We start from the raw sequence: 18,112 nt of genomic DNA on the forward strand, positions 1-18,112 counted from the left end.
CAGCAATCCAGTGCCATCACAGGTTGAAACGTCCCCGCAGAGAGCTACCCCTATCCTGCATAGACTCACTACTACGGGCGGGAGGCACACTTACACTGACCTACGTTACTTAATCAACCCAGGTTGCGGAGCTCTGCTCTTTCACTTAATTCCTCTTTCGCATATGCCTTCAATTGCTTGAACCTGCCTACGTCCTTATCACCTCTCTTTATCACTGATCCTCCCCTCCTTTAGGGGGGCAAAGAGCACATCGTACGTATTTATTTATTCATGAGACGAAAAAAAAATCCCTAGGGAGCTTTACTCTCACCCGACACTCCTCGCCTAGGGATCGGCTGCACCCGCGGAGCACTAACAATGCTGCGCAAAGCACGACAACACAGCAAAGGAAATTAACGAGCTCAAATCAATTTCCGACTGTCTCCCTCTCTTTACCCATCCTGCTTCTCTTCCAGGAGACGAATCAGTTTGAGTGTTCTGCTAAGCTTGCCCTTCCCCTTTGTAGGCGGGAAATATCGCACGCAGCTCCTCTCCCGAAAATGGCGGCGGCGGGCTGGGCAGTGTGTGGCTCGGGCCGTTGGCCCGTGCTGGCCCGGTGCTGCTGGCGGGCAGAGGTGGTTGCTTACTTTTCTGCACCAGCTGCGAGCAACAGGGAAGCCCAGCAGAGGGAAGGTGAGGGTGGCCCGGCTCGCTCCGCGACGCTGCCGCCGGGCATGAGGCTGGATCCCGGCCTTGCCTGTTTACGGGCGGTAAGGCCTTGAGGGCGGGTGGGGAGCTCGGCCTGCCACCTTCCTCCCTTCGGGTCAGGATTGTGCTTGTCCCAGCAGGCCAGTGCCTGAATTTAAGTAGTCGAAATTAGAATCTAGCAGTTGCCAAGGGATATGAACTTGCACTGTGTGTTTGGCTTTCTGTCTGGCCCCAAGCTGAACAATTGAGCCTCCTCAGAGTCCAGATGAGTCCAAAGTGTTCAGAGCCCCGTTAATCAGGGCTGTAACCAGCATTTTTTCTGAGGTAGTGTGGACGTTTGTCATTTGCGGATTGCCAGGTTTGTAAAAGGGCCCTTGAGCGATGTCAGGTGGTGGGGCTCATTGGGGCATCCCAAATCATAGACTGTAGATGTTTGTGACTGAAGGAATAAGACTAGTATGAACTGTGTGTGTCTGTGTATGAATGCTCCACAAGGTAATAGTGGTTGTTGCAGAGCTCTGTATGTATTCTTTATTTTAAATATCTTTATAGTAGGAAGAGTTAGAATGGAATTGCTTTATGATGTAAGTATATGTTGATTTTGCAAGAGAAAAAAAAATGCGGTGTGTGCTGTATTTGAACACTACATAACAGTTTGTATTATGAAAAATTTTCTTATTTTTTTCGTTCAGACTCAACAAGGAGAAGAGGCAGGACAGAACAGTTCATAAGATCGGTAAGAATTGAGTATGTTTGCAGCTAACTCAGAAATGGATGAGAGCATTTTCCATGCTCGAATAGTCTTAATAGTCTTAATAGTTTCTATAGGAACCCCTTAAAACAGGGTGAACTGATTTAATGTGAATCAATTCCTGAATGTACACTTACCTTCTTTAATCTCTTAACTCTTTTCAATCTGTAATCTGAAAAAAAGGCTTGTGCAGAGTCCATGTTTGTGCCTAAAGGTTGCATTTAAGCATGAAAGTAACTTAAGGTTGCATTTAAAAGAAAAACAAGTACCTTAATGTTACATACAGATTGGCAGGATTTGTAGTGTTTGCGTTCTGGCATAATTAAAAGACGTCTGTTAACATGTATAAGTGAAACTGTTCTTCCACAGTAGAATTGGTCTGATATCCAAGGAAGTAATTGCTAGGAGTTTTGTCACACAAATTTTAAAAGCAATATAATACTATGTGACGTGGTTTTAAAAGCAAATACTTAAAAATGGACCAAGTGTAAATTTTTGTTCCCAAGTACAGATTTAATGATAAAAAGCAACTGACATGATATATATGTTTATCTTTTTATCCTTCTAAATGATAAAAAAAACCAAAACAAACAAAAAAAAAATAAAACAAAAAAACTAAGGCTTTAGAAAAAGAAATAGTGGCTTTACTTTTTTGCATGTATATCCATTTCTTTTAATATGAAACTATTCAGGCTTTCGGAATTCAAAAAACTTAAAACTCACGTTCTTGCCTCCTGCAGTGAGCGCTTGGGCACTTCTGGCAATTGAGTTTGATTTCTGAACTCTTCCCTTCCCCACTTCTTCCCCAACTTGCCAAGGCTTCTTTTGAAATATTTCTGAAATAATGGATTCTTATTATTTAGGCTGAGAGGGGCATGCATCTTAACCTTTGATCGCTTCTCTTTTAAAAATTCCTTGGGAAGTGAGCACTGATTTTTTTATATTAAGGTGCGTCATGAAATTTTTAGTTAGGAGAACTTATCCCTGAATAACTTTTCATGTACGTTCCTGCTTGATATCACAAATCAGTACGTCACCATCAAACTTGTACAATCTTCAATTTGTTAGCATGCACCTCCCAGAACTGAGAGGATGGCTGTTGACCAGGACTGGAGCAGCGTTTATCCAACAGCAGCTCCATTTAAACCTGCATCTGTGCCTCTCCCAATTCGAATGGGCTACCCAGTGAAGGGAGGAGTACCTCCACCAAAAGAAGGCAACTTAGAGCTTATAAAGGTAAGTCACATTCTACTGGTGTGCGATAACACTGAAAATTATTATTCATTAGGATTGAGCTATTTTAATTGAAATAGTTTTATTGGATACTGTTCTCTATAAGTAGAAAAATATTCTATATAACTTCTAGATTAAAAAGTAACCAAGACAAAGCTTAAAAAGAAATACAAGTGAATCAAATTAGCAGGCTTTGATTGGGTTATCAGGCCTGTGACTTATTATTGAACTTAAAATATTTTCCTGAATGAAGCTTGAGGATTTTTCTTACCTTTATCTTCTGTTAAATGTATTGAATTACATTAACAAATTCTGAAAATGTAACCAAATTTCAGTTATGCCCCTTTAATTATTAAGAGGCAAAATGATGTCATTTTGGTAACTCTTGGTATGTCTATTCTAGATTCCCAATTTTTTACATCTTACTCCTCCTGCAATTAAGAAACACTGTGCAGCTCTCAGAGGTAGGATTTGTTTACTTTGTTTTACTTTCTCAGGCTTTTTTTTGTTGGGATGTGTGTGGGGGGGGTGTATGTGTGGATGTGTTTATGTTGGGGTGGGCATCTCTGAAGCTGTTTTTTTGTCAGGCTTTGGCTAGTATAGTATGCTTTGGTTTTGCTTCATTATATTATATGCGTGGTAAGCAGATAGGTCTTGTGAGGTTTCCAGTACACCTGTGAGATTTGAATTTTACTGTTCTATTAGACCCTGCTTGTACTGAAGAATTTATAGTTTGGACTCATAAGGTAAATGGATGGTGAATATGACTCAGTTCTCAGAAAATTAAAGCCTGGTTTAATCACAGCTAATCAATGGTCGTTCGTGTGTACAATTAAATCTAAAAAAAAAAAAAAAAAGCCATATATAAGAGATTGTGTGAGATTCAGTGAAGAGCAGAGGATCTACCAGCCAGAGCTTATTAGGAGTTCCTAATACGGTTAGCCCAGAGCGAAGTGGAGGGAGGAGGTGCTAAGAGACCTGGCTTGAACTATCTGTTTACAAACACATGCAGCATTTACAGGAGGAATTACAAGTTTGAAGAGTCATGGAAATGCAAGGAGAAATCTTGTTCCTGTCTGTTTCACAATCATGCAGGGTGGAGGAGCTGCTTATCTGTTCTGAAACAGCTTGGATATGGAGGTTTGCTGTGAGATGGGTTACAAGCCAATTGAGAGTCTGGTGGGCCAGGCTGCCTGAAGAAGTGAAAGTAGATGAACTGTTCTTGAAATAGATGAAAAACCCTCACCCTTACCATCTTTGGTACTGATGAGAAGCTGCAGCCATCTAAACATTGTCTAGAAAAGTAGCAGAATGGAATAGAAACAATCTTGGAGACTTGTTGAGTGTTATCAATGTTATTGTGTTCAGATCCTGGACAAACTGTCCATGAGAAAATTCTGTTTTACGTGTGCTAGTCACAAGTATGGAAGAACTGGCTGTGAAAGCTGATTTGAAAGCTGATGGCAGCTCTTGATTGTGAAAAAAGATGTTGGAGTTCAAGATCTTGAGAGAAGTAAGGAGGACATTTAGCATATTAACAATATTAATATTAATAATATTAATATTAATAATCAATTTAATAATATTAAATTGATGCACATGATCTACCAGTTGACTACAAGAGATGCTCTGCTGGATTTGTCATTCACAAACTAGGAAGGACTGGTTGCACTTAAGAAGGTTAGGGGCAGCCCTAATAACAATGATCATGGAACTGTGGAGTTTAAAATCCTCAGAGAACTGCAGCCAGAACTTCAGGAGAATGATATTTGTTTATTCAGAAGTCTGCTTGGCAGATCTTATTGGAGGTAGCGAGGAGAAAGGGAGCTTTTAGAACTGCCTCCTAAAAGCACAAGAATAGTCCATTCCAGTCAGCAAAAGCTTGAGCAAGTATGGTAGAAGGACAGCATGGGTGAGCAGGGAACTCCTGAGTGACCCAAGATACAAAAACAAAGATTACTTAGGATTACCCAGGATGAGTAGGATATTTTTTGTGAAAATTTCATGAAGGTGAGAGAGAAGGTGTCAGAAACAACATGTCAGTCAGCCTCACTGCAGTCTTTAGAAGATGATGAAGCAAACCTATAAACCATTTCCAAGTATGTGTGAAGTGTGCATTGTAACAAGCTGGGTGATGACAGAGAGCACCACTTCATCACGTTTTCACATAGTAACAAATAGGGGAGGGAGTAAAACAGGCTGTCATTCAGAGGGATGTCAACAGGCGGGGAAAAAAAATCTGCTGCTAGGACTTCCATGAAGTTAATTAACTGTAAATGGTCGTGTGTCTGGGATGGAGTAGCTCATGCCAGTTGTATGTGAGGCCTACAAAGGACAAAGCATCTTTGTGGACAAGACCGTGAAGAGCCCAGCAGGCTTTTGAAGATCGAATGTGGAACAGCAGTGTGCCCTGGCAACGATGAAGTCTAACTGTATTCTGGGTTGTACTAGCAGAAGTGTAGCCAACGTATTTAGGAAATTTTTTTTTTTTCCCCATCTTTGTAATTTCTGAGACTGCATCCAGAATACTGTGTCCAGTTTTGAGGAACCCAGTCCAAAAAAGACATTGAAATACTGGAGGGAGTCTAGCAGAGATGCTGCTATTGCCTGTGAAAGAGTATAGTTTCTCTAGAACTACTCCTAAAAACACGAATTACAGTAAATTTGAGAAAAGACAGAAATTACTTGGGTTGTTTTCTTTTATTATACAGATTTCTGCACGGAATGGCCAAGTGCTTTGGACAGTGATGAGAAATGCGAACAGCATTTTCCTATTGAAATTGAGACGGTGGATTATGTTTCTTCAGGTACATCTATTCGTAATCCCAAAGCAAGAATAGTGACTTTAAGAGTAAGTAGTACTCTTGGAAAGCAAACACCTTTGTTTTTAACGCCCAGATACTTGACTTTCTTTTAAAACATTTTAGAAGTATGGGAATGTGGGAAATGGTTCATTGAATGACCAAAAAAAAAGCAGCAGAGGATTGCCTTATATATTGCAGCATGTTAGATCTCAGCTTATAATGATGTGAATATATATTTATAAGTAAATTCTGAGCTTTGATACAGACAAAACAGCATGCATTCTTAAAAATCAACTTTTCCATATGTAGACACAGTAGGTGCTATGTTGAACAGTGTGAGGCTACATGTTGTCCTTTATTAAAAAGGGTGTTAGTTTTTTTTCCAGACATCTCTTTTCTTTGGTTGAGAAATCTTAGTCTTCTGTCCTGAATTGTGACATAAATAGAGCATCTCTAGATTTTTCTGTTTTCAAGCATGCATTGGGAATGTGTATCTGGAACCGTAAGCTCATTCTTTTTTTTTGATTCGGCATGTTTTAACTTTTTTTTTTTTAAATAAAGATGCTGAAATATGTGTAGGAATCAATATAATGATGCACTCTGGGAAATGATAGGATGTATTTGATACACGACCTCGCTTTGAGCAATCAGTTGAGGTGTTTTCCTGTCCTTGTGGTATAAATGTTAGGACGGTGGCTTTTGAATATGCCTTTTGAAACTAGATTCTAAAAGCCTATTCTAAAAGCATCATCAGTGGAGTCAGTGATGGCTGTATTCTTTTGGTGCATAAGCTAAAATGCCACATTATAGCAGCTTCATAGCATCTAATTAAGCAACCAAACAGCAGTCATTCATTTTATCTATAGGAGGCTACATCTTCCCTTTTGATTGTGAAATGTTATTGGTTGAAATTTAATTTGGTTTGTCATTTACTTAAATATACATTTCAACCAACTATTAGCAGTAGTTTCCCTTTTTTGTCATTGCATATTAGAGTTTAACTGTTTGTCTCTTAATTCACATTTCTAGTCAAGGCCAAATTTTTGCAGATTTGTATGTATTGTAAATATAAGAAAATTGAATGAGAATGTAAGCCTCTGGCTTTATGCCGGACTGTAAATTACAGAAGGAGACACTCATTTGACCTCGCCCTCCCACCCCCCTCATCACTCCTGTGTTCAAAGCATTCTCAGGACAGTGGTGGGCACGGTATCTCAGGTAGGGCAAAGAGCTCAGCTGCTTGGTCAAGCAACCTTCAGTGTCCCCCCAATAAAAACAGTAGATTGTGAGAGAGTGCAAGTTTCTTGCCTTCTAAATTATGTAAAATGTTACTAAATATAAGTCTCTTCTTTCAGTTGAGGTTCCTGAGACAAAAGATGTTGGTGTAGGAGTCAGATAAGTTGCAGTAGAGAGGATAATTCAAAATGATACACGGAAATAAGTTTGTATTATCCTGTCTAAATCTTCCATTAATGTTAGCTGGCCCTGATTCCTGTGAGGCTTGATGTGGTTGTCCATTATGCATGTGTTATAGAAAAAGGAGGGGTTGGAGTGGGAGACAAATATGGAACAACTCTCTGCATGCCTTCTTCAGTTACAGGTGTTCTGATCTCAGATTCATTAATAAATTAATTGTCTAGTATTTTGTGATTAGTCCTCTGACAGCAGAAACTGCTTAGGGAGGAAGAAGAGAAGGATTTAAAAGTGAAAGCAGATGATGACATTAAGTCAGATAAGGTTGAGTTTGTATCAGTGAGAGCTTTTTCTGTTTGCTCTGTTACAGACTGCAATGCACTTTCTCATGGTTCTTTAAGAAAATAATGAAAACTGTAAGAATTAAAAGCAAAAATTCTTAAAGAGATTTTTTGTTTGTTTCAAGTTGAGATCTTACTGTAGGTGCTCGTTTTTCATCTGTTGTAGCCTAGTGCCTGTATTTCTTGGTACCAAGTTTATCATAGTCTGGTCCCAAGTGCAATTGTCGGAATTGTGCCAAACAACAGGATTTAAAAGAAAACTATTTTTCAAGCAATCATTATTTTTTGTGGAGCTCTAGCTTGTCTAAAATTCAACATGAAATAGCATGCAACATTCCAGGTCACAATTATAAGCTCTCTAAACCATATCTTGTTTTTGAAGCAAGAAGCCATGCAAACATTTGTCACTTTAATATGAGTTTGGATTGTTGTTTTTTTTTTTGTGTTCCTGTAGCATAGATAACAGACCAGATAGTCTTCTTATACAAGATTCCTGAATTTGATCAGTTCCTTTGTACTGCAGTGATGTGTTAGGAAGGATATAGAGGGAACAAAAAAAGCAATGGTCCAATTCATGAAAGGCATTTAATGTCTTAAAATTTTTAGTATTCATCATCAGCTTACATTTCTAACCCTTGTACCTTCAGACACTAGCTTTGCTGTTTGCTGTTGTACAAACATTGAATATCTAAAAACACCTAGCTTTACTTACGATACTTGTACTATATTCAGAAATTAGCTTCAGAGTAACTACTTCATTATAGGTTTTCTGTGTTGTAGTGGTTTTTTTCTTTTTAGAAAAGTAACAGTTATTTCCTGATGTTTGTTTTTTTTGTTTTGTTTTTGATACTGTAAGAAACGGGAAGCTGTTAACACAGTAGTTGGATGAATTATGTGAGATGGTTGTGGTCCCTTAGGTTTGTATGCATTTTAGTATACTTATATTAATGATCTCTTCTGGGTGCTTGTAACAAATATTTTTAAAATATCCTAATATTACCCTTACCAATCTGTATCTAGAAAACATAAACTTGCTAAAAATATTTATTTTCCCCATTAAGTTCATATGAGTATGAAGTGAAGGTACAGATGAAACTGGCAGCTTTTTTTCCCATCTGAAAGAAGTTAAAGTAGAATTATTCTCTCAACCCCTCTGGTATTTGAATGAGAAGAAATCTATTACTTGAATATTCACATTGAATTTGCCATGTGCTTAAAAGTTTTTGGTAAGTGATAAAACTGGAAGATAAAACTCTAAAAATGCATATTTAATAACTATGCTTTTAATTTCAGATATGTCTAATCATATCTAAAAGTATTTTGGGGGGTGCAGAGATTGAATTTCTCCAGATAAACAAGAGTGTTTTCTTTTCTACTTCAAGGTTAAACTTTCTAACCTGAATTTGGATGACCATGCAAAGAAGAAGCTCATTAAACTTGTAGGAGCGCGGTACTGCAAGGATACAGATGTACTCACTATTGTAATAGACAGGTATGATTACAGGATGAAAAAATGTCAGTTTCAGCAGTTGCAGTATAGAAAGGGGCCAGATCTTTTCCAATTCAATCAGTACCAGTACTTCTGTTCTGTGATAAGTGATAAAATGTTATGGACAAATCACATGATACCAACCATAATCTTTGTTTAGTATTATCAGATATTGTATTTAAAAATCTTTATTATAAGTAGTAGCAGTTGTTCATAAACAGCTTCTGTAGGTTACAGCAATTTTCAAAAGAAGTGTGGACAAGAAAAATGAGGACATCAGTGCTCAGACATTTTTCAGTGTTTTGATGTTCTAGATTTAAAAAGATGATGGTAGTTATTCACATTCATTTTCAGAAAACTGCACTGGAGAAGTTTGTTTTCTGTGTTTGAATTCTGAAGCGCTTATGAGAATCCATTTGTATTGCTTTATGTGCTTTATTTCATATCTGCATTCACTGCTAGGAAAAAAAATATTGGTAGTCTTATCTCTTAGCTTTTTAAAATTATTATGAGTTGTTTTCCCGTTATTAATTTCCTGACATTCAGTCAGTTTTATTGCTGCTATTAAAAACTGTATTCCTTTTGTCTTGAAAGTCTGGGTGGCTTACTGGGTCCACGTGAGCTACAGTTTCTTATCCATGGCAAAACTTACTGTGTGGCTATTAGCATAGCTGAAAGGTGTTTTACCTCTATAGTATTTGTGAACGATCTTATGAATCATTCCTGGAGGATTTTTTAATGTGCTTATTAATATTTCACTTTATTTCTAGTAAACTCTGCAGCTTAATCTCTGCGCAGTATCCATTTTGTTCTAGGCTAGTATTTGAAGTACTTCTAAACTGAAGTTTCTTCTTTGTGAAGGAAGTATGAGCAGGAAGTTTGAGCCCTTTTAAGAAGTTATTTGCTAGAATAGTCAGTCCCTAGCCATTCAGATTAATGTTTTCAAAGCATCTCAGATGTAGTCTTGTATGATTCAATCTGTTCTGTATTCATCAGTAAGACAAATCAGGGATCAAAAAAAAAAAAAGTATGCTAACTGCTTCCAGGCTTATTTCTGATGACAGCTTTTATAACAGACAACCAGTGCTTGAATTTTCAGAACTACCATTGTAGGAAATTCCTGTTTTAATTAACTTGTTCACTTCAAAAATAGCAGGCAATCCCATCTGGAATTGTTACTGCTTTTTAAATGAGAAAGTAATACCGTGAGTAGTATATGTCAGTAAAGGCTGGAAGTAGAATTATAGAATATTTTTAAAATATTCTCTGGAAGTGTGAAACAATCATAATTAATTCAAAGTTAACTAGGTTACCTACTGATTTCAACTGGAAAACTGAACACCCTTTTTACTGTCTTGATTTCAGCGTAAATTCTCATAAAATGACAAAAGAGAAATTTCATACATTGTGGCAATTGTAATTCTTACTACTTAAGGTTCCTGCTGATCCTTAGAGCAAGTAAAAAATTCACGATTTATGGGTTTTGTGTAACTTACATCGTTAAAGAATACAGTTTCACAGTCACTGTAATCTACTGTAATTCAGTACTGCTGCTGAAAGAGTTTGTCCCTCAGAAGGAAAGGTGAAAAAAAGAACCAGCTTTGACTGGTATCAGTCCTTGATCTGGTTTACTGCAGAGCTGCTGGAACTGAGATACTATATGGTGTATAGGATAAATAGTTTCCGAAGTTTGAGTGTACCTGCTACACAATATTCTAGAAGAGAGAGAATTGAACTCTTGCCTATTAAAAAAGTGGGAGACAAAACAGCCTCTTGGAAAAGGTGTGAGGAAGAGGAGGTTACTCGTGATCAGCATGAGAAAATAATGTCACCAAAATCTCAGCAGGCATTTTGTATTACTTCTTTGAAGAAGTACTTGTGCAGTGCTGTGCCTTATCTGGACAAATGTTGCTGGTGATTCTATTTTGATTTAAAGCTACATTGACTTAGAGACTTTTTCTGTCTAGATTATTGACTAGGTCTTCTGTTCTGAACTGCATTGAATTGATTTGCTCATCTTTTTCTTCCTTTTAGATCTAGGGTTAAAAAAAAAATCAGGTCTTAAGGCAGTATGGACTAATGCATGTTGGATTCAATTTTGGCTATTTCTAGCAGAGGAATGCAGCATACGTTAGTCTGGTTTTTTACAGGTTCTGAAGATCTGTAAATTGCTTTTGTACATTTTCCTTTAGACTTGAAGATGTTCTGTGATGTCTTTATGATCATGTTATTCTTGATAACGTGTAATTCAGAAATGTTTGAATCAGACACAGACACATTTCCGTAGAATTGCCTATTTACAGATTAGAAATTTTGGTAAGTTTATTATTTTCTTCAAGTATATTTACATCTTTACTGTAGTTCAATTTCAGAAAGACTAGCTTTGTGAATTTTTCAGATGTCCACTAAGAAGACAGAACTATGATTATGGAATACATCTCCTCACAGTTCTGTACCATGAATCTTGGGTAAGCAGTTGGAGAAGAAAATCTCTCATGCTCTGTCTTTCTCCCTTCTCTCCCATCTACATAAACTAAACTTACCTGAAACTTAAATAAAAGTTTCTGACTGAACTGCTTAAAGTATGTTACCTTAGATTCTTTTCCCCATCACGGTTCTTCAAAATCAACAAAAATGATTATGCTTGGATCATACTTCCACAGTTAACTAAGACTTCATTTAATTACCTTTATAAGGCCTATGCTATTTTTATTTTGTGTGTGTATTTTATATCTGTACCTGAAACGTTACATCATAGGGTTTAAAACTTCTCTAAAATTCCCTTTTAAGACAGATTTTGTTTGAATTTATCTGACTTGGCTAATGGACTGATTCCAATTAGTCTAAGTTTCACACATAACTGAGAGTCACATGTGTTGTAATGATGTTTGTTTGCTTGAAAAGTCTCCCTAGGTGAATGAGTTTGTTTTATCACAGAATCATAGAGTGGCCTGGGTCGAAAAGGACCTCAAAGATCATCTAGTTTCACCCCCACCCCCCCCATCCCATGGGTGGGGTCACCAACCACCAGACCAGGCTGCCCAGAGCCACATCCAGCCTGGCCTTGAATGCCTCCAGGGATGCAGCATCCACAACCTCCTTGGGCAACCTGTTCCAATGTGTCACCACCGTCTGGGTGAAAAACTCCCTGCTAATATCTAACCTAAACCTCTCCTGTCTCAGTTGAAAACCATTCCCCCCTCATCCTGTCACTGTCCACCTATGTAAACAGCTGTTCCCTCTCCTGTTTATAAGCTCCCTTCAAGTACTGGAAGGCCACAATGAGTTCTCCCCGAACCCTTCTCCTTTCCAAGCTAAACAAGCCCAGTTCCCTCAACCTTTCGTCATAGGAGAGGTGCTCCAGCCCTCTGATCATCTTAGTTGCCCTTACTTACTCTTGTTACTTACTTACTCAGCCCTTAGTTGCTGGACGCAGTACTCCAGATGGGGCTACACAAGAGCTGAGTAGAGGAGAACAATCACCTCCCTATCCCCTGCTGGCCCCCCCCCTTTTTTTTTTTTTTTTTTTTAAATGCATCCTGGGATGTGGTTGGCCTTTCAGCCTGCGAACACACACTGCTGGCTCATGTCCAGCTTGTCCACCAGGACCCCCAAGTCCTTCTCCACAGGGCTTCTCTCAAGGAGTTCTTCCCCCATACTGTATAAATACCTGGGGTGAATTCAGCAAATGAAAGAGTGAGATACATTAAGTACATTATTAAACAGCAGATAAAATAGTTGTATTTCTGCTGCTTTATGTGAGTGCTTCTTGAATGCTGCAACTTCAGCTTTTAAGGTATTAAGTGGTTTTTAAAAAGTAATGGTTTCCTGCCCCCACGTGGTTAAAAAGAGCACATAATTGGGATTGGTAGTTTGTCACTATAAAGTGAAGTCCTGTATGAATTTCAAGTGGAAGGGAGAACAAAGTGGAGCACACAGTCTTAGTTTTGAATAAGAAAAAAACATTACTAATAGCTATAAAGGTGGTGGATATGGGAAAGATAATGATGAGAAGGAAAGAATTAAATCGTTTTAAACAAGACTAAAAAAAGTTGCAACAGTATTTCGTGGTCCGGATAGACATGATTTTCAACATGCACAGAGAGAGATGATGTGGAATGGAGGATATAATTCTCCATTACACAGATAAGATCTTAAAAGATTATTAGTGAAAAGTTACACAGGAATAGAAAGTGAAAGGGCATCTCTTAAAGTAAAAAGTGTAATCTCGCATAATAAAAACAATAATAACATTGTGCACACTTCTTGTATCTTGCTTTTTCTAAAGTTGTAAGTACAGTAGAATGATTATAAAAGATTTGAGACTTGAACAGTAAGGAGGGAGGCGTGTAGGAGTAGACATAATTAGATAGTGGTTTCTGATAGAGTATGTACAGTAATAGCCAAAGGTCTTCTGGGTGTTTTCCTTTGTCATATGTTTGCATTGCAGTTAATACTTGATGAACTGAAGGAACAGGGAAGTTGAAGCAGGAGGGTGGATGGGAGAAGAAGAAAACAGTGGAATGTACAAGACATTGTGATACTAAACAATTAAATTTGCCTGTGAACTCCTAAAGCTTTATGTATTAAATAAATTTGAGGAAGACATCCCACCTTGCTTTTATGTTCCTTTTACGGTAGAGCATTTAACTACAAGACAGAGGTGGTATATGCTTGCTTGCAGCGGAGTGAATATTTTACATAATCATTGGTTATCCCAGTATCCATAGTAGTTTTCCTCTAGACTCAAATTCACATTTACATTGTATTGCCTTTTTTCTCTTTAGTCATTTACACTACAAGATATTTTTATCACTTCAGGTTATATCAGGAGAATTTGGCAGCAATGGAACATTGCGATTTTCATAGTAGGATTTTAATATTTTTATTTGGATTATAAGATGAAGTTCTGAAACCTAAGCAGGCCTTGTTGTGAACACTCACAATGCTGTGACCTGTGGGTTGTAGGATTAAAATGGCCAGTTGAAGAATGGCACTCTCATCTTGCTGGAACTCTCTCCCTGAGTGCGAAAAAGGCTCAAGATGCATAGAAAATGAAAGGAGTGCTGTAACCCAGTGATTAGTGAAAGACAGATACCTAGCTCTGAGCACCGTTTAGTGTATTTTAAGACTTTGTTTAAATTTCATGGCTTTGAGATTGCAGAATAATAAAGTGTGATATAATTGTACCATTCCTGACTGTTCTTTCTCAGTACATCCTTATACCAATAATGTAAACTGAGGCTGAGGTAGGGTTGATTTCTAAATGCTGTGATACTTTATGTTACATTTCCTTATGAACTCACTCATAATCAAAATCTAACAACTTCCAAAGAGTCTTTATCATTAATGTCAGTCAGAAAAGCTAAGTGGCATAAATAGATAATTTAATAACTTTCTTTGAAGTTCTGAATTCAGACATTTAAAATCAAAAGAAGGAATTTTACTGACAGGAAATGCTCACTTCAGTGAGAGAAAGAAAAATGACTTCATCCCACAAGGGATGAATATTTAAGCAAACATTTATCACAAAGCTGGAATTGAAACAATACTGTCGCTTGCAGTGTTTCAGTTAAATCTTGAGTATGTGCTATTTCAGACTGTAGTAGTTTTTTGCATACCTTTTGTTTAAACTTAATTTTTTTAATTATTGGAGAAACAAGTCTCCTTTTTAATGCGTAGATATTTTTACAATTGTGTCATTCTAAATATTTGAGAGAAAGTCTTACAGGAGATAGGTATTAGCAAATTCAACAGAAAATAGAGAATGGGACCATTAATATCACCGCTGTTTTTGGTGAAATCAAAATCTTTTCTGATTCAGATAGTAGGAAACAATTGAGTGAAATAAATACCTTTCAACTGACCTTTCAGAGGCACGAAGATTCCACAGCCTCTCTGGGCAGCTTGTTGCAGTGCTCAGTCACACTCAAAGTAAGGAAGTTTTTCCTCATGTTTGTATGGAACTTCCTGTGTTCCAGTTCGTTACTGTTGCCTCTTGTCCTATTGCTGGACACCTCTGAAAAGATCTGGGGTCCATCCTCTTGACACCTGCCCTTTAGATATCAATAAGCACTGATAAGATTCCTATTCTAGTTTTCTCTAGGCTGAGGGTCTCAGACTTTCCTCATAAGAGATGTTCCAGGGCCCTAATCAGCTTTGTGGCTCTCTGCTGGACTTTCCCCAGCAGTTTCTTGTCTTTCTTAAGCTGGGGAGTGCAGTACTCCAGCTGTGATCTCAGCAAGGCAGAGCAGAGAGAGAGGAGTACCTCCCTTGACTTACTGGCCATGCTCTTTTTAGTGCATCCCAGAATACCATTGGCCTCATTGGCACAGTGGCGGTTTGTGGTTAACCTGTTGTCCTCCTGGGCACCTAGATCCTTCCGTGCAGAGCTCCTTTCTTGCAGGTTGCAATTAAATTGTACTGATATGTGTGGTTGTTCTTCCTTAGGTGTAAGACCCTTCACTTGCTCTATATATACCTTTTTCAGCGTGTCAGATTAATCATGTATTTTGGAAAGTTTCCAAGTCTTTGCAGTGTTTAAAGTGCAAGTTTTGCTTTAAAATAAATCCTTATGCTGTTTGTGATGTTAAAAAAAATGTTTATTTGTATTAGCAAGTATATAAAAACAAATCACAGTCATCTGTGCCTGTTGTTTAGTACTAAGTTTGGTTGCTGTGTTTTTTTAGATGAAGAGGTGTTTTTTCCTTGGGTTATTCCCCCAGTTCTTTTTGGAATTTTTGTGAGAAAAACAGTTGAAATTAGCTACTGAGCATATTATCAGCCAAACTGGTTAATATTAACTGAAATTCTGAATTATCTGGGATAGAATGAAGAAATCATTTTATTTAGTCCATTGAAGAACACGTTCATGATCTTCAACTTTCTACACTAAATGTGAATTCTAGAAATATGCTACACAGCTCCACACTTACATTACGTTTTCATTGTTTTATTCTCTTGCTTGTAAGGCTCTTACTACATTGTTTACTAACATATTAAATTCTCAGGGGATGAAAATAATTATAATAATACGGATTGGGATTTGTTTTGCTTTTTACCTGAATTGGAATGAGGAAAAAAGAGTCTACAAATTATTTTGGCTTTGTTTCAGTTTTTAGTTTTAAAATCAGGTACATTTTCTTTCAGAAAACTGAGGCATGGGAGAGCGAGAAGACTGAGGAAGACATGGAAGAGTATATTTGGGAAAACAGCTCCTCGCAGAGAAATGCCCTGGCTACACTACTTCAAATAAAAGCCACGGAGAATGTCAGTAATGTAACTAAGGAAGAGCTTCTTGCATCTGAAGTAATTAGAAATTACAGAAACTCTGTAATTGCACTTAAAAATGAAGGTGAAACAGAAAGTAACGTGTCTCAGTATAAGGAATCCGTGAAAAAACTATTAAATATACAAGCATTACCATGAAAGATTCTGCAGGTACATTTAGTTATTACAGAAATACTAAATTATAATATGTTGATATTACTGTATGATATGGATTCAGAACTTTAACCAAAGCTATGAAACTTGTTGGTGAGTTAGTCTTGAAAGTAGTTAGATTTTTCTTTTTTTTTTTCTTTTAAGATTTTCTTGTAAACATAACTGTCCAGGAATCTTGTTCTTGAATAAAGTATGCCTTAAGTCATATATTGGTGACTTGAACATTCTGTTCGGTACTTTTGTCATGGTTCTATGTTTTTTGGTTTTGGGTTTCAGTATTCCACATCAAAACATCATGTAGTGTACGGGGCATTAAAGTGTCACTGCCCCAATTCCAAGTTCCTATCCCTGTACATTACAGCAGTCACGGGATCTGGCCCTTCTGGGTGGGGGGGGCGCTCTCTTGCTGCCTTGCAGTGGGTGCTGGAGGGTGCTTTCCTAGCCGTTCCAAGCTTTTCAGGTTTGACTTGGTCCTGGGAACTCTCATCTTGTCTGATTTATTAATCTCAATTTCAGTTAAATTGTATTATATTGTGTTATCTTGCATTCCAGTATTATAGTAAAATAAGTTTTCCTCCATAGATTGTTGTTGCTGCTCTTTTCCTCCCTTCCTTCCTTCCCATTTTTGTGGGACTCGGGTGGGGGGGAGGGCAGAGGCCTGTTTCCCCCTGTCATGGACATAGATTGATCTAGTCAACTCCGTGACTCCGTTTCTTAGCCTGAGAAATCCTGTCTTAGTTCTGTGTTTATTCACATTCTGACTTCTCACACAACTTCTTTTGATGTATTATTTTTGAAAACTTTCAAGTTATGAAATGGGTTGGGTTCCAAGTTCCATTAACTTAATTAAGAGATCCAAAGTTTTTCAATGCTTTCCAAGCATCTCAGATTTTTTTCTACCTCAGCTTCCTTTTGGAAAGTAAAGATTGTGTTACCTAAGTTTAACTGTTGGAGAGATGTTGAAGTACACTGAGTGATATGAGGTTCTCGGTTGACATCACAAGGTCTAACATACTCTAAATTAGAATACAATAATGGAACAAAATATGGCAAGAGACCTAAGAACCACCTTTATTGTATGTGCTTACAACCTTTTATACCTGTGCAACAACTTGGTCACACGTAGAACCAGGTACCTTGTGTGTGTTTACATCTGGCTCAAGTAGTTGCTGAGCTTGTTTACTCATTTAGCAAGGTAATGACTTTCATTGTCCCACAACAAAATAAGGTACAAAATAGGATGAGGATTGCAAGATGAACTGACAGTTATTTACAGAATACGAAAGTAGCTTGGGAAGAAAGAATGAGGGTTGCTGAAATTGAGGGCTGGTGGAGTGGTGAGGTGAGTACACTGCCTAAACAGGAATGGATTGAGTCTTAGTACATTGAGGCCTTCTGTGCTTTCTTGTGTGTAGTATTCAGATTTGGCAAGGAAAAAATGTGTGTAGCTTCCCACTTAATAAATAATAAATTCCTTTTTGTAATAGATAGCAATTAACTTCTTCCTTTGTTCATCATGGACTTTAAATGGATTTAAGTAGATGCCTGTGACAGTTGTAGTTCAAATAAATTTGACTTAATAATACCAGTAGAAAGAGCAGCAAAGCAAGGCAAATTGATTTTTCATTTTATTACGTTAGCATTTCATTAACTTGGCAGCTAATTCATGAAAAAACTAAAAATAACCAGGCTTCTAGAGTTCTCTCAGAAGTATTTGAGCCAAGCTTATTTATGTTCTATAAATGCTTCAGAAAATAAGATAAAAGCTGCCATCTCCTTAGGGGCAGGGCATCAAAGTGGTAGATCGTGACACCACCACATGAGTGGTGTTTGGTTTTTTTTCTCATTCTAGCTATTTAATGGGAATTGCTTAGAACAATATTGGGACTAATTCACTGTGTTCCGTGAACACATCCAACACTTACCATTAAATCAAAGATACCAATTTTCC

At 37.5% G+C, this 18,112-nt stretch overlaps 1 protein-coding gene across 1 annotated transcript; it reads left to right on the top strand.

Annotated features, from left to right (window-relative positions):
* Positions 1-494: 494 nt before the first annotated feature.
* On the top strand, positions 495-16,368 carry MRPS35 (mitochondrial ribosomal protein S35). Its single transcript, XM_048934417.1, has 8 exons — positions 495-672; positions 1,380-1,423; positions 2,507-2,674; positions 3,075-3,135; positions 5,383-5,522; positions 8,612-8,721; positions 11,117-11,186; positions 15,868-16,368. The coding sequence occupies exons 1-8, from the start codon at positions 540-542 to the stop codon at positions 16,144-16,146; spliced, it is 1,005 nt and encodes a 334-aa protein (XP_048790374.1). The 5' UTR covers positions 495-539; the 3' UTR covers positions 16,147-16,368.
* Positions 16,369-18,112: the final 1,744 nt, after the last annotated feature.

This window comes from Lagopus muta, chromosome 1, assembly GCF_023343835.1.
Source record: "Lagopus muta isolate bLagMut1 chromosome 1, bLagMut1 primary, whole genome shotgun sequence".
Classification (NCBI taxonomy): domain Eukaryota; kingdom Metazoa; phylum Chordata; class Aves; order Galliformes; family Phasianidae; genus Lagopus; species Lagopus muta.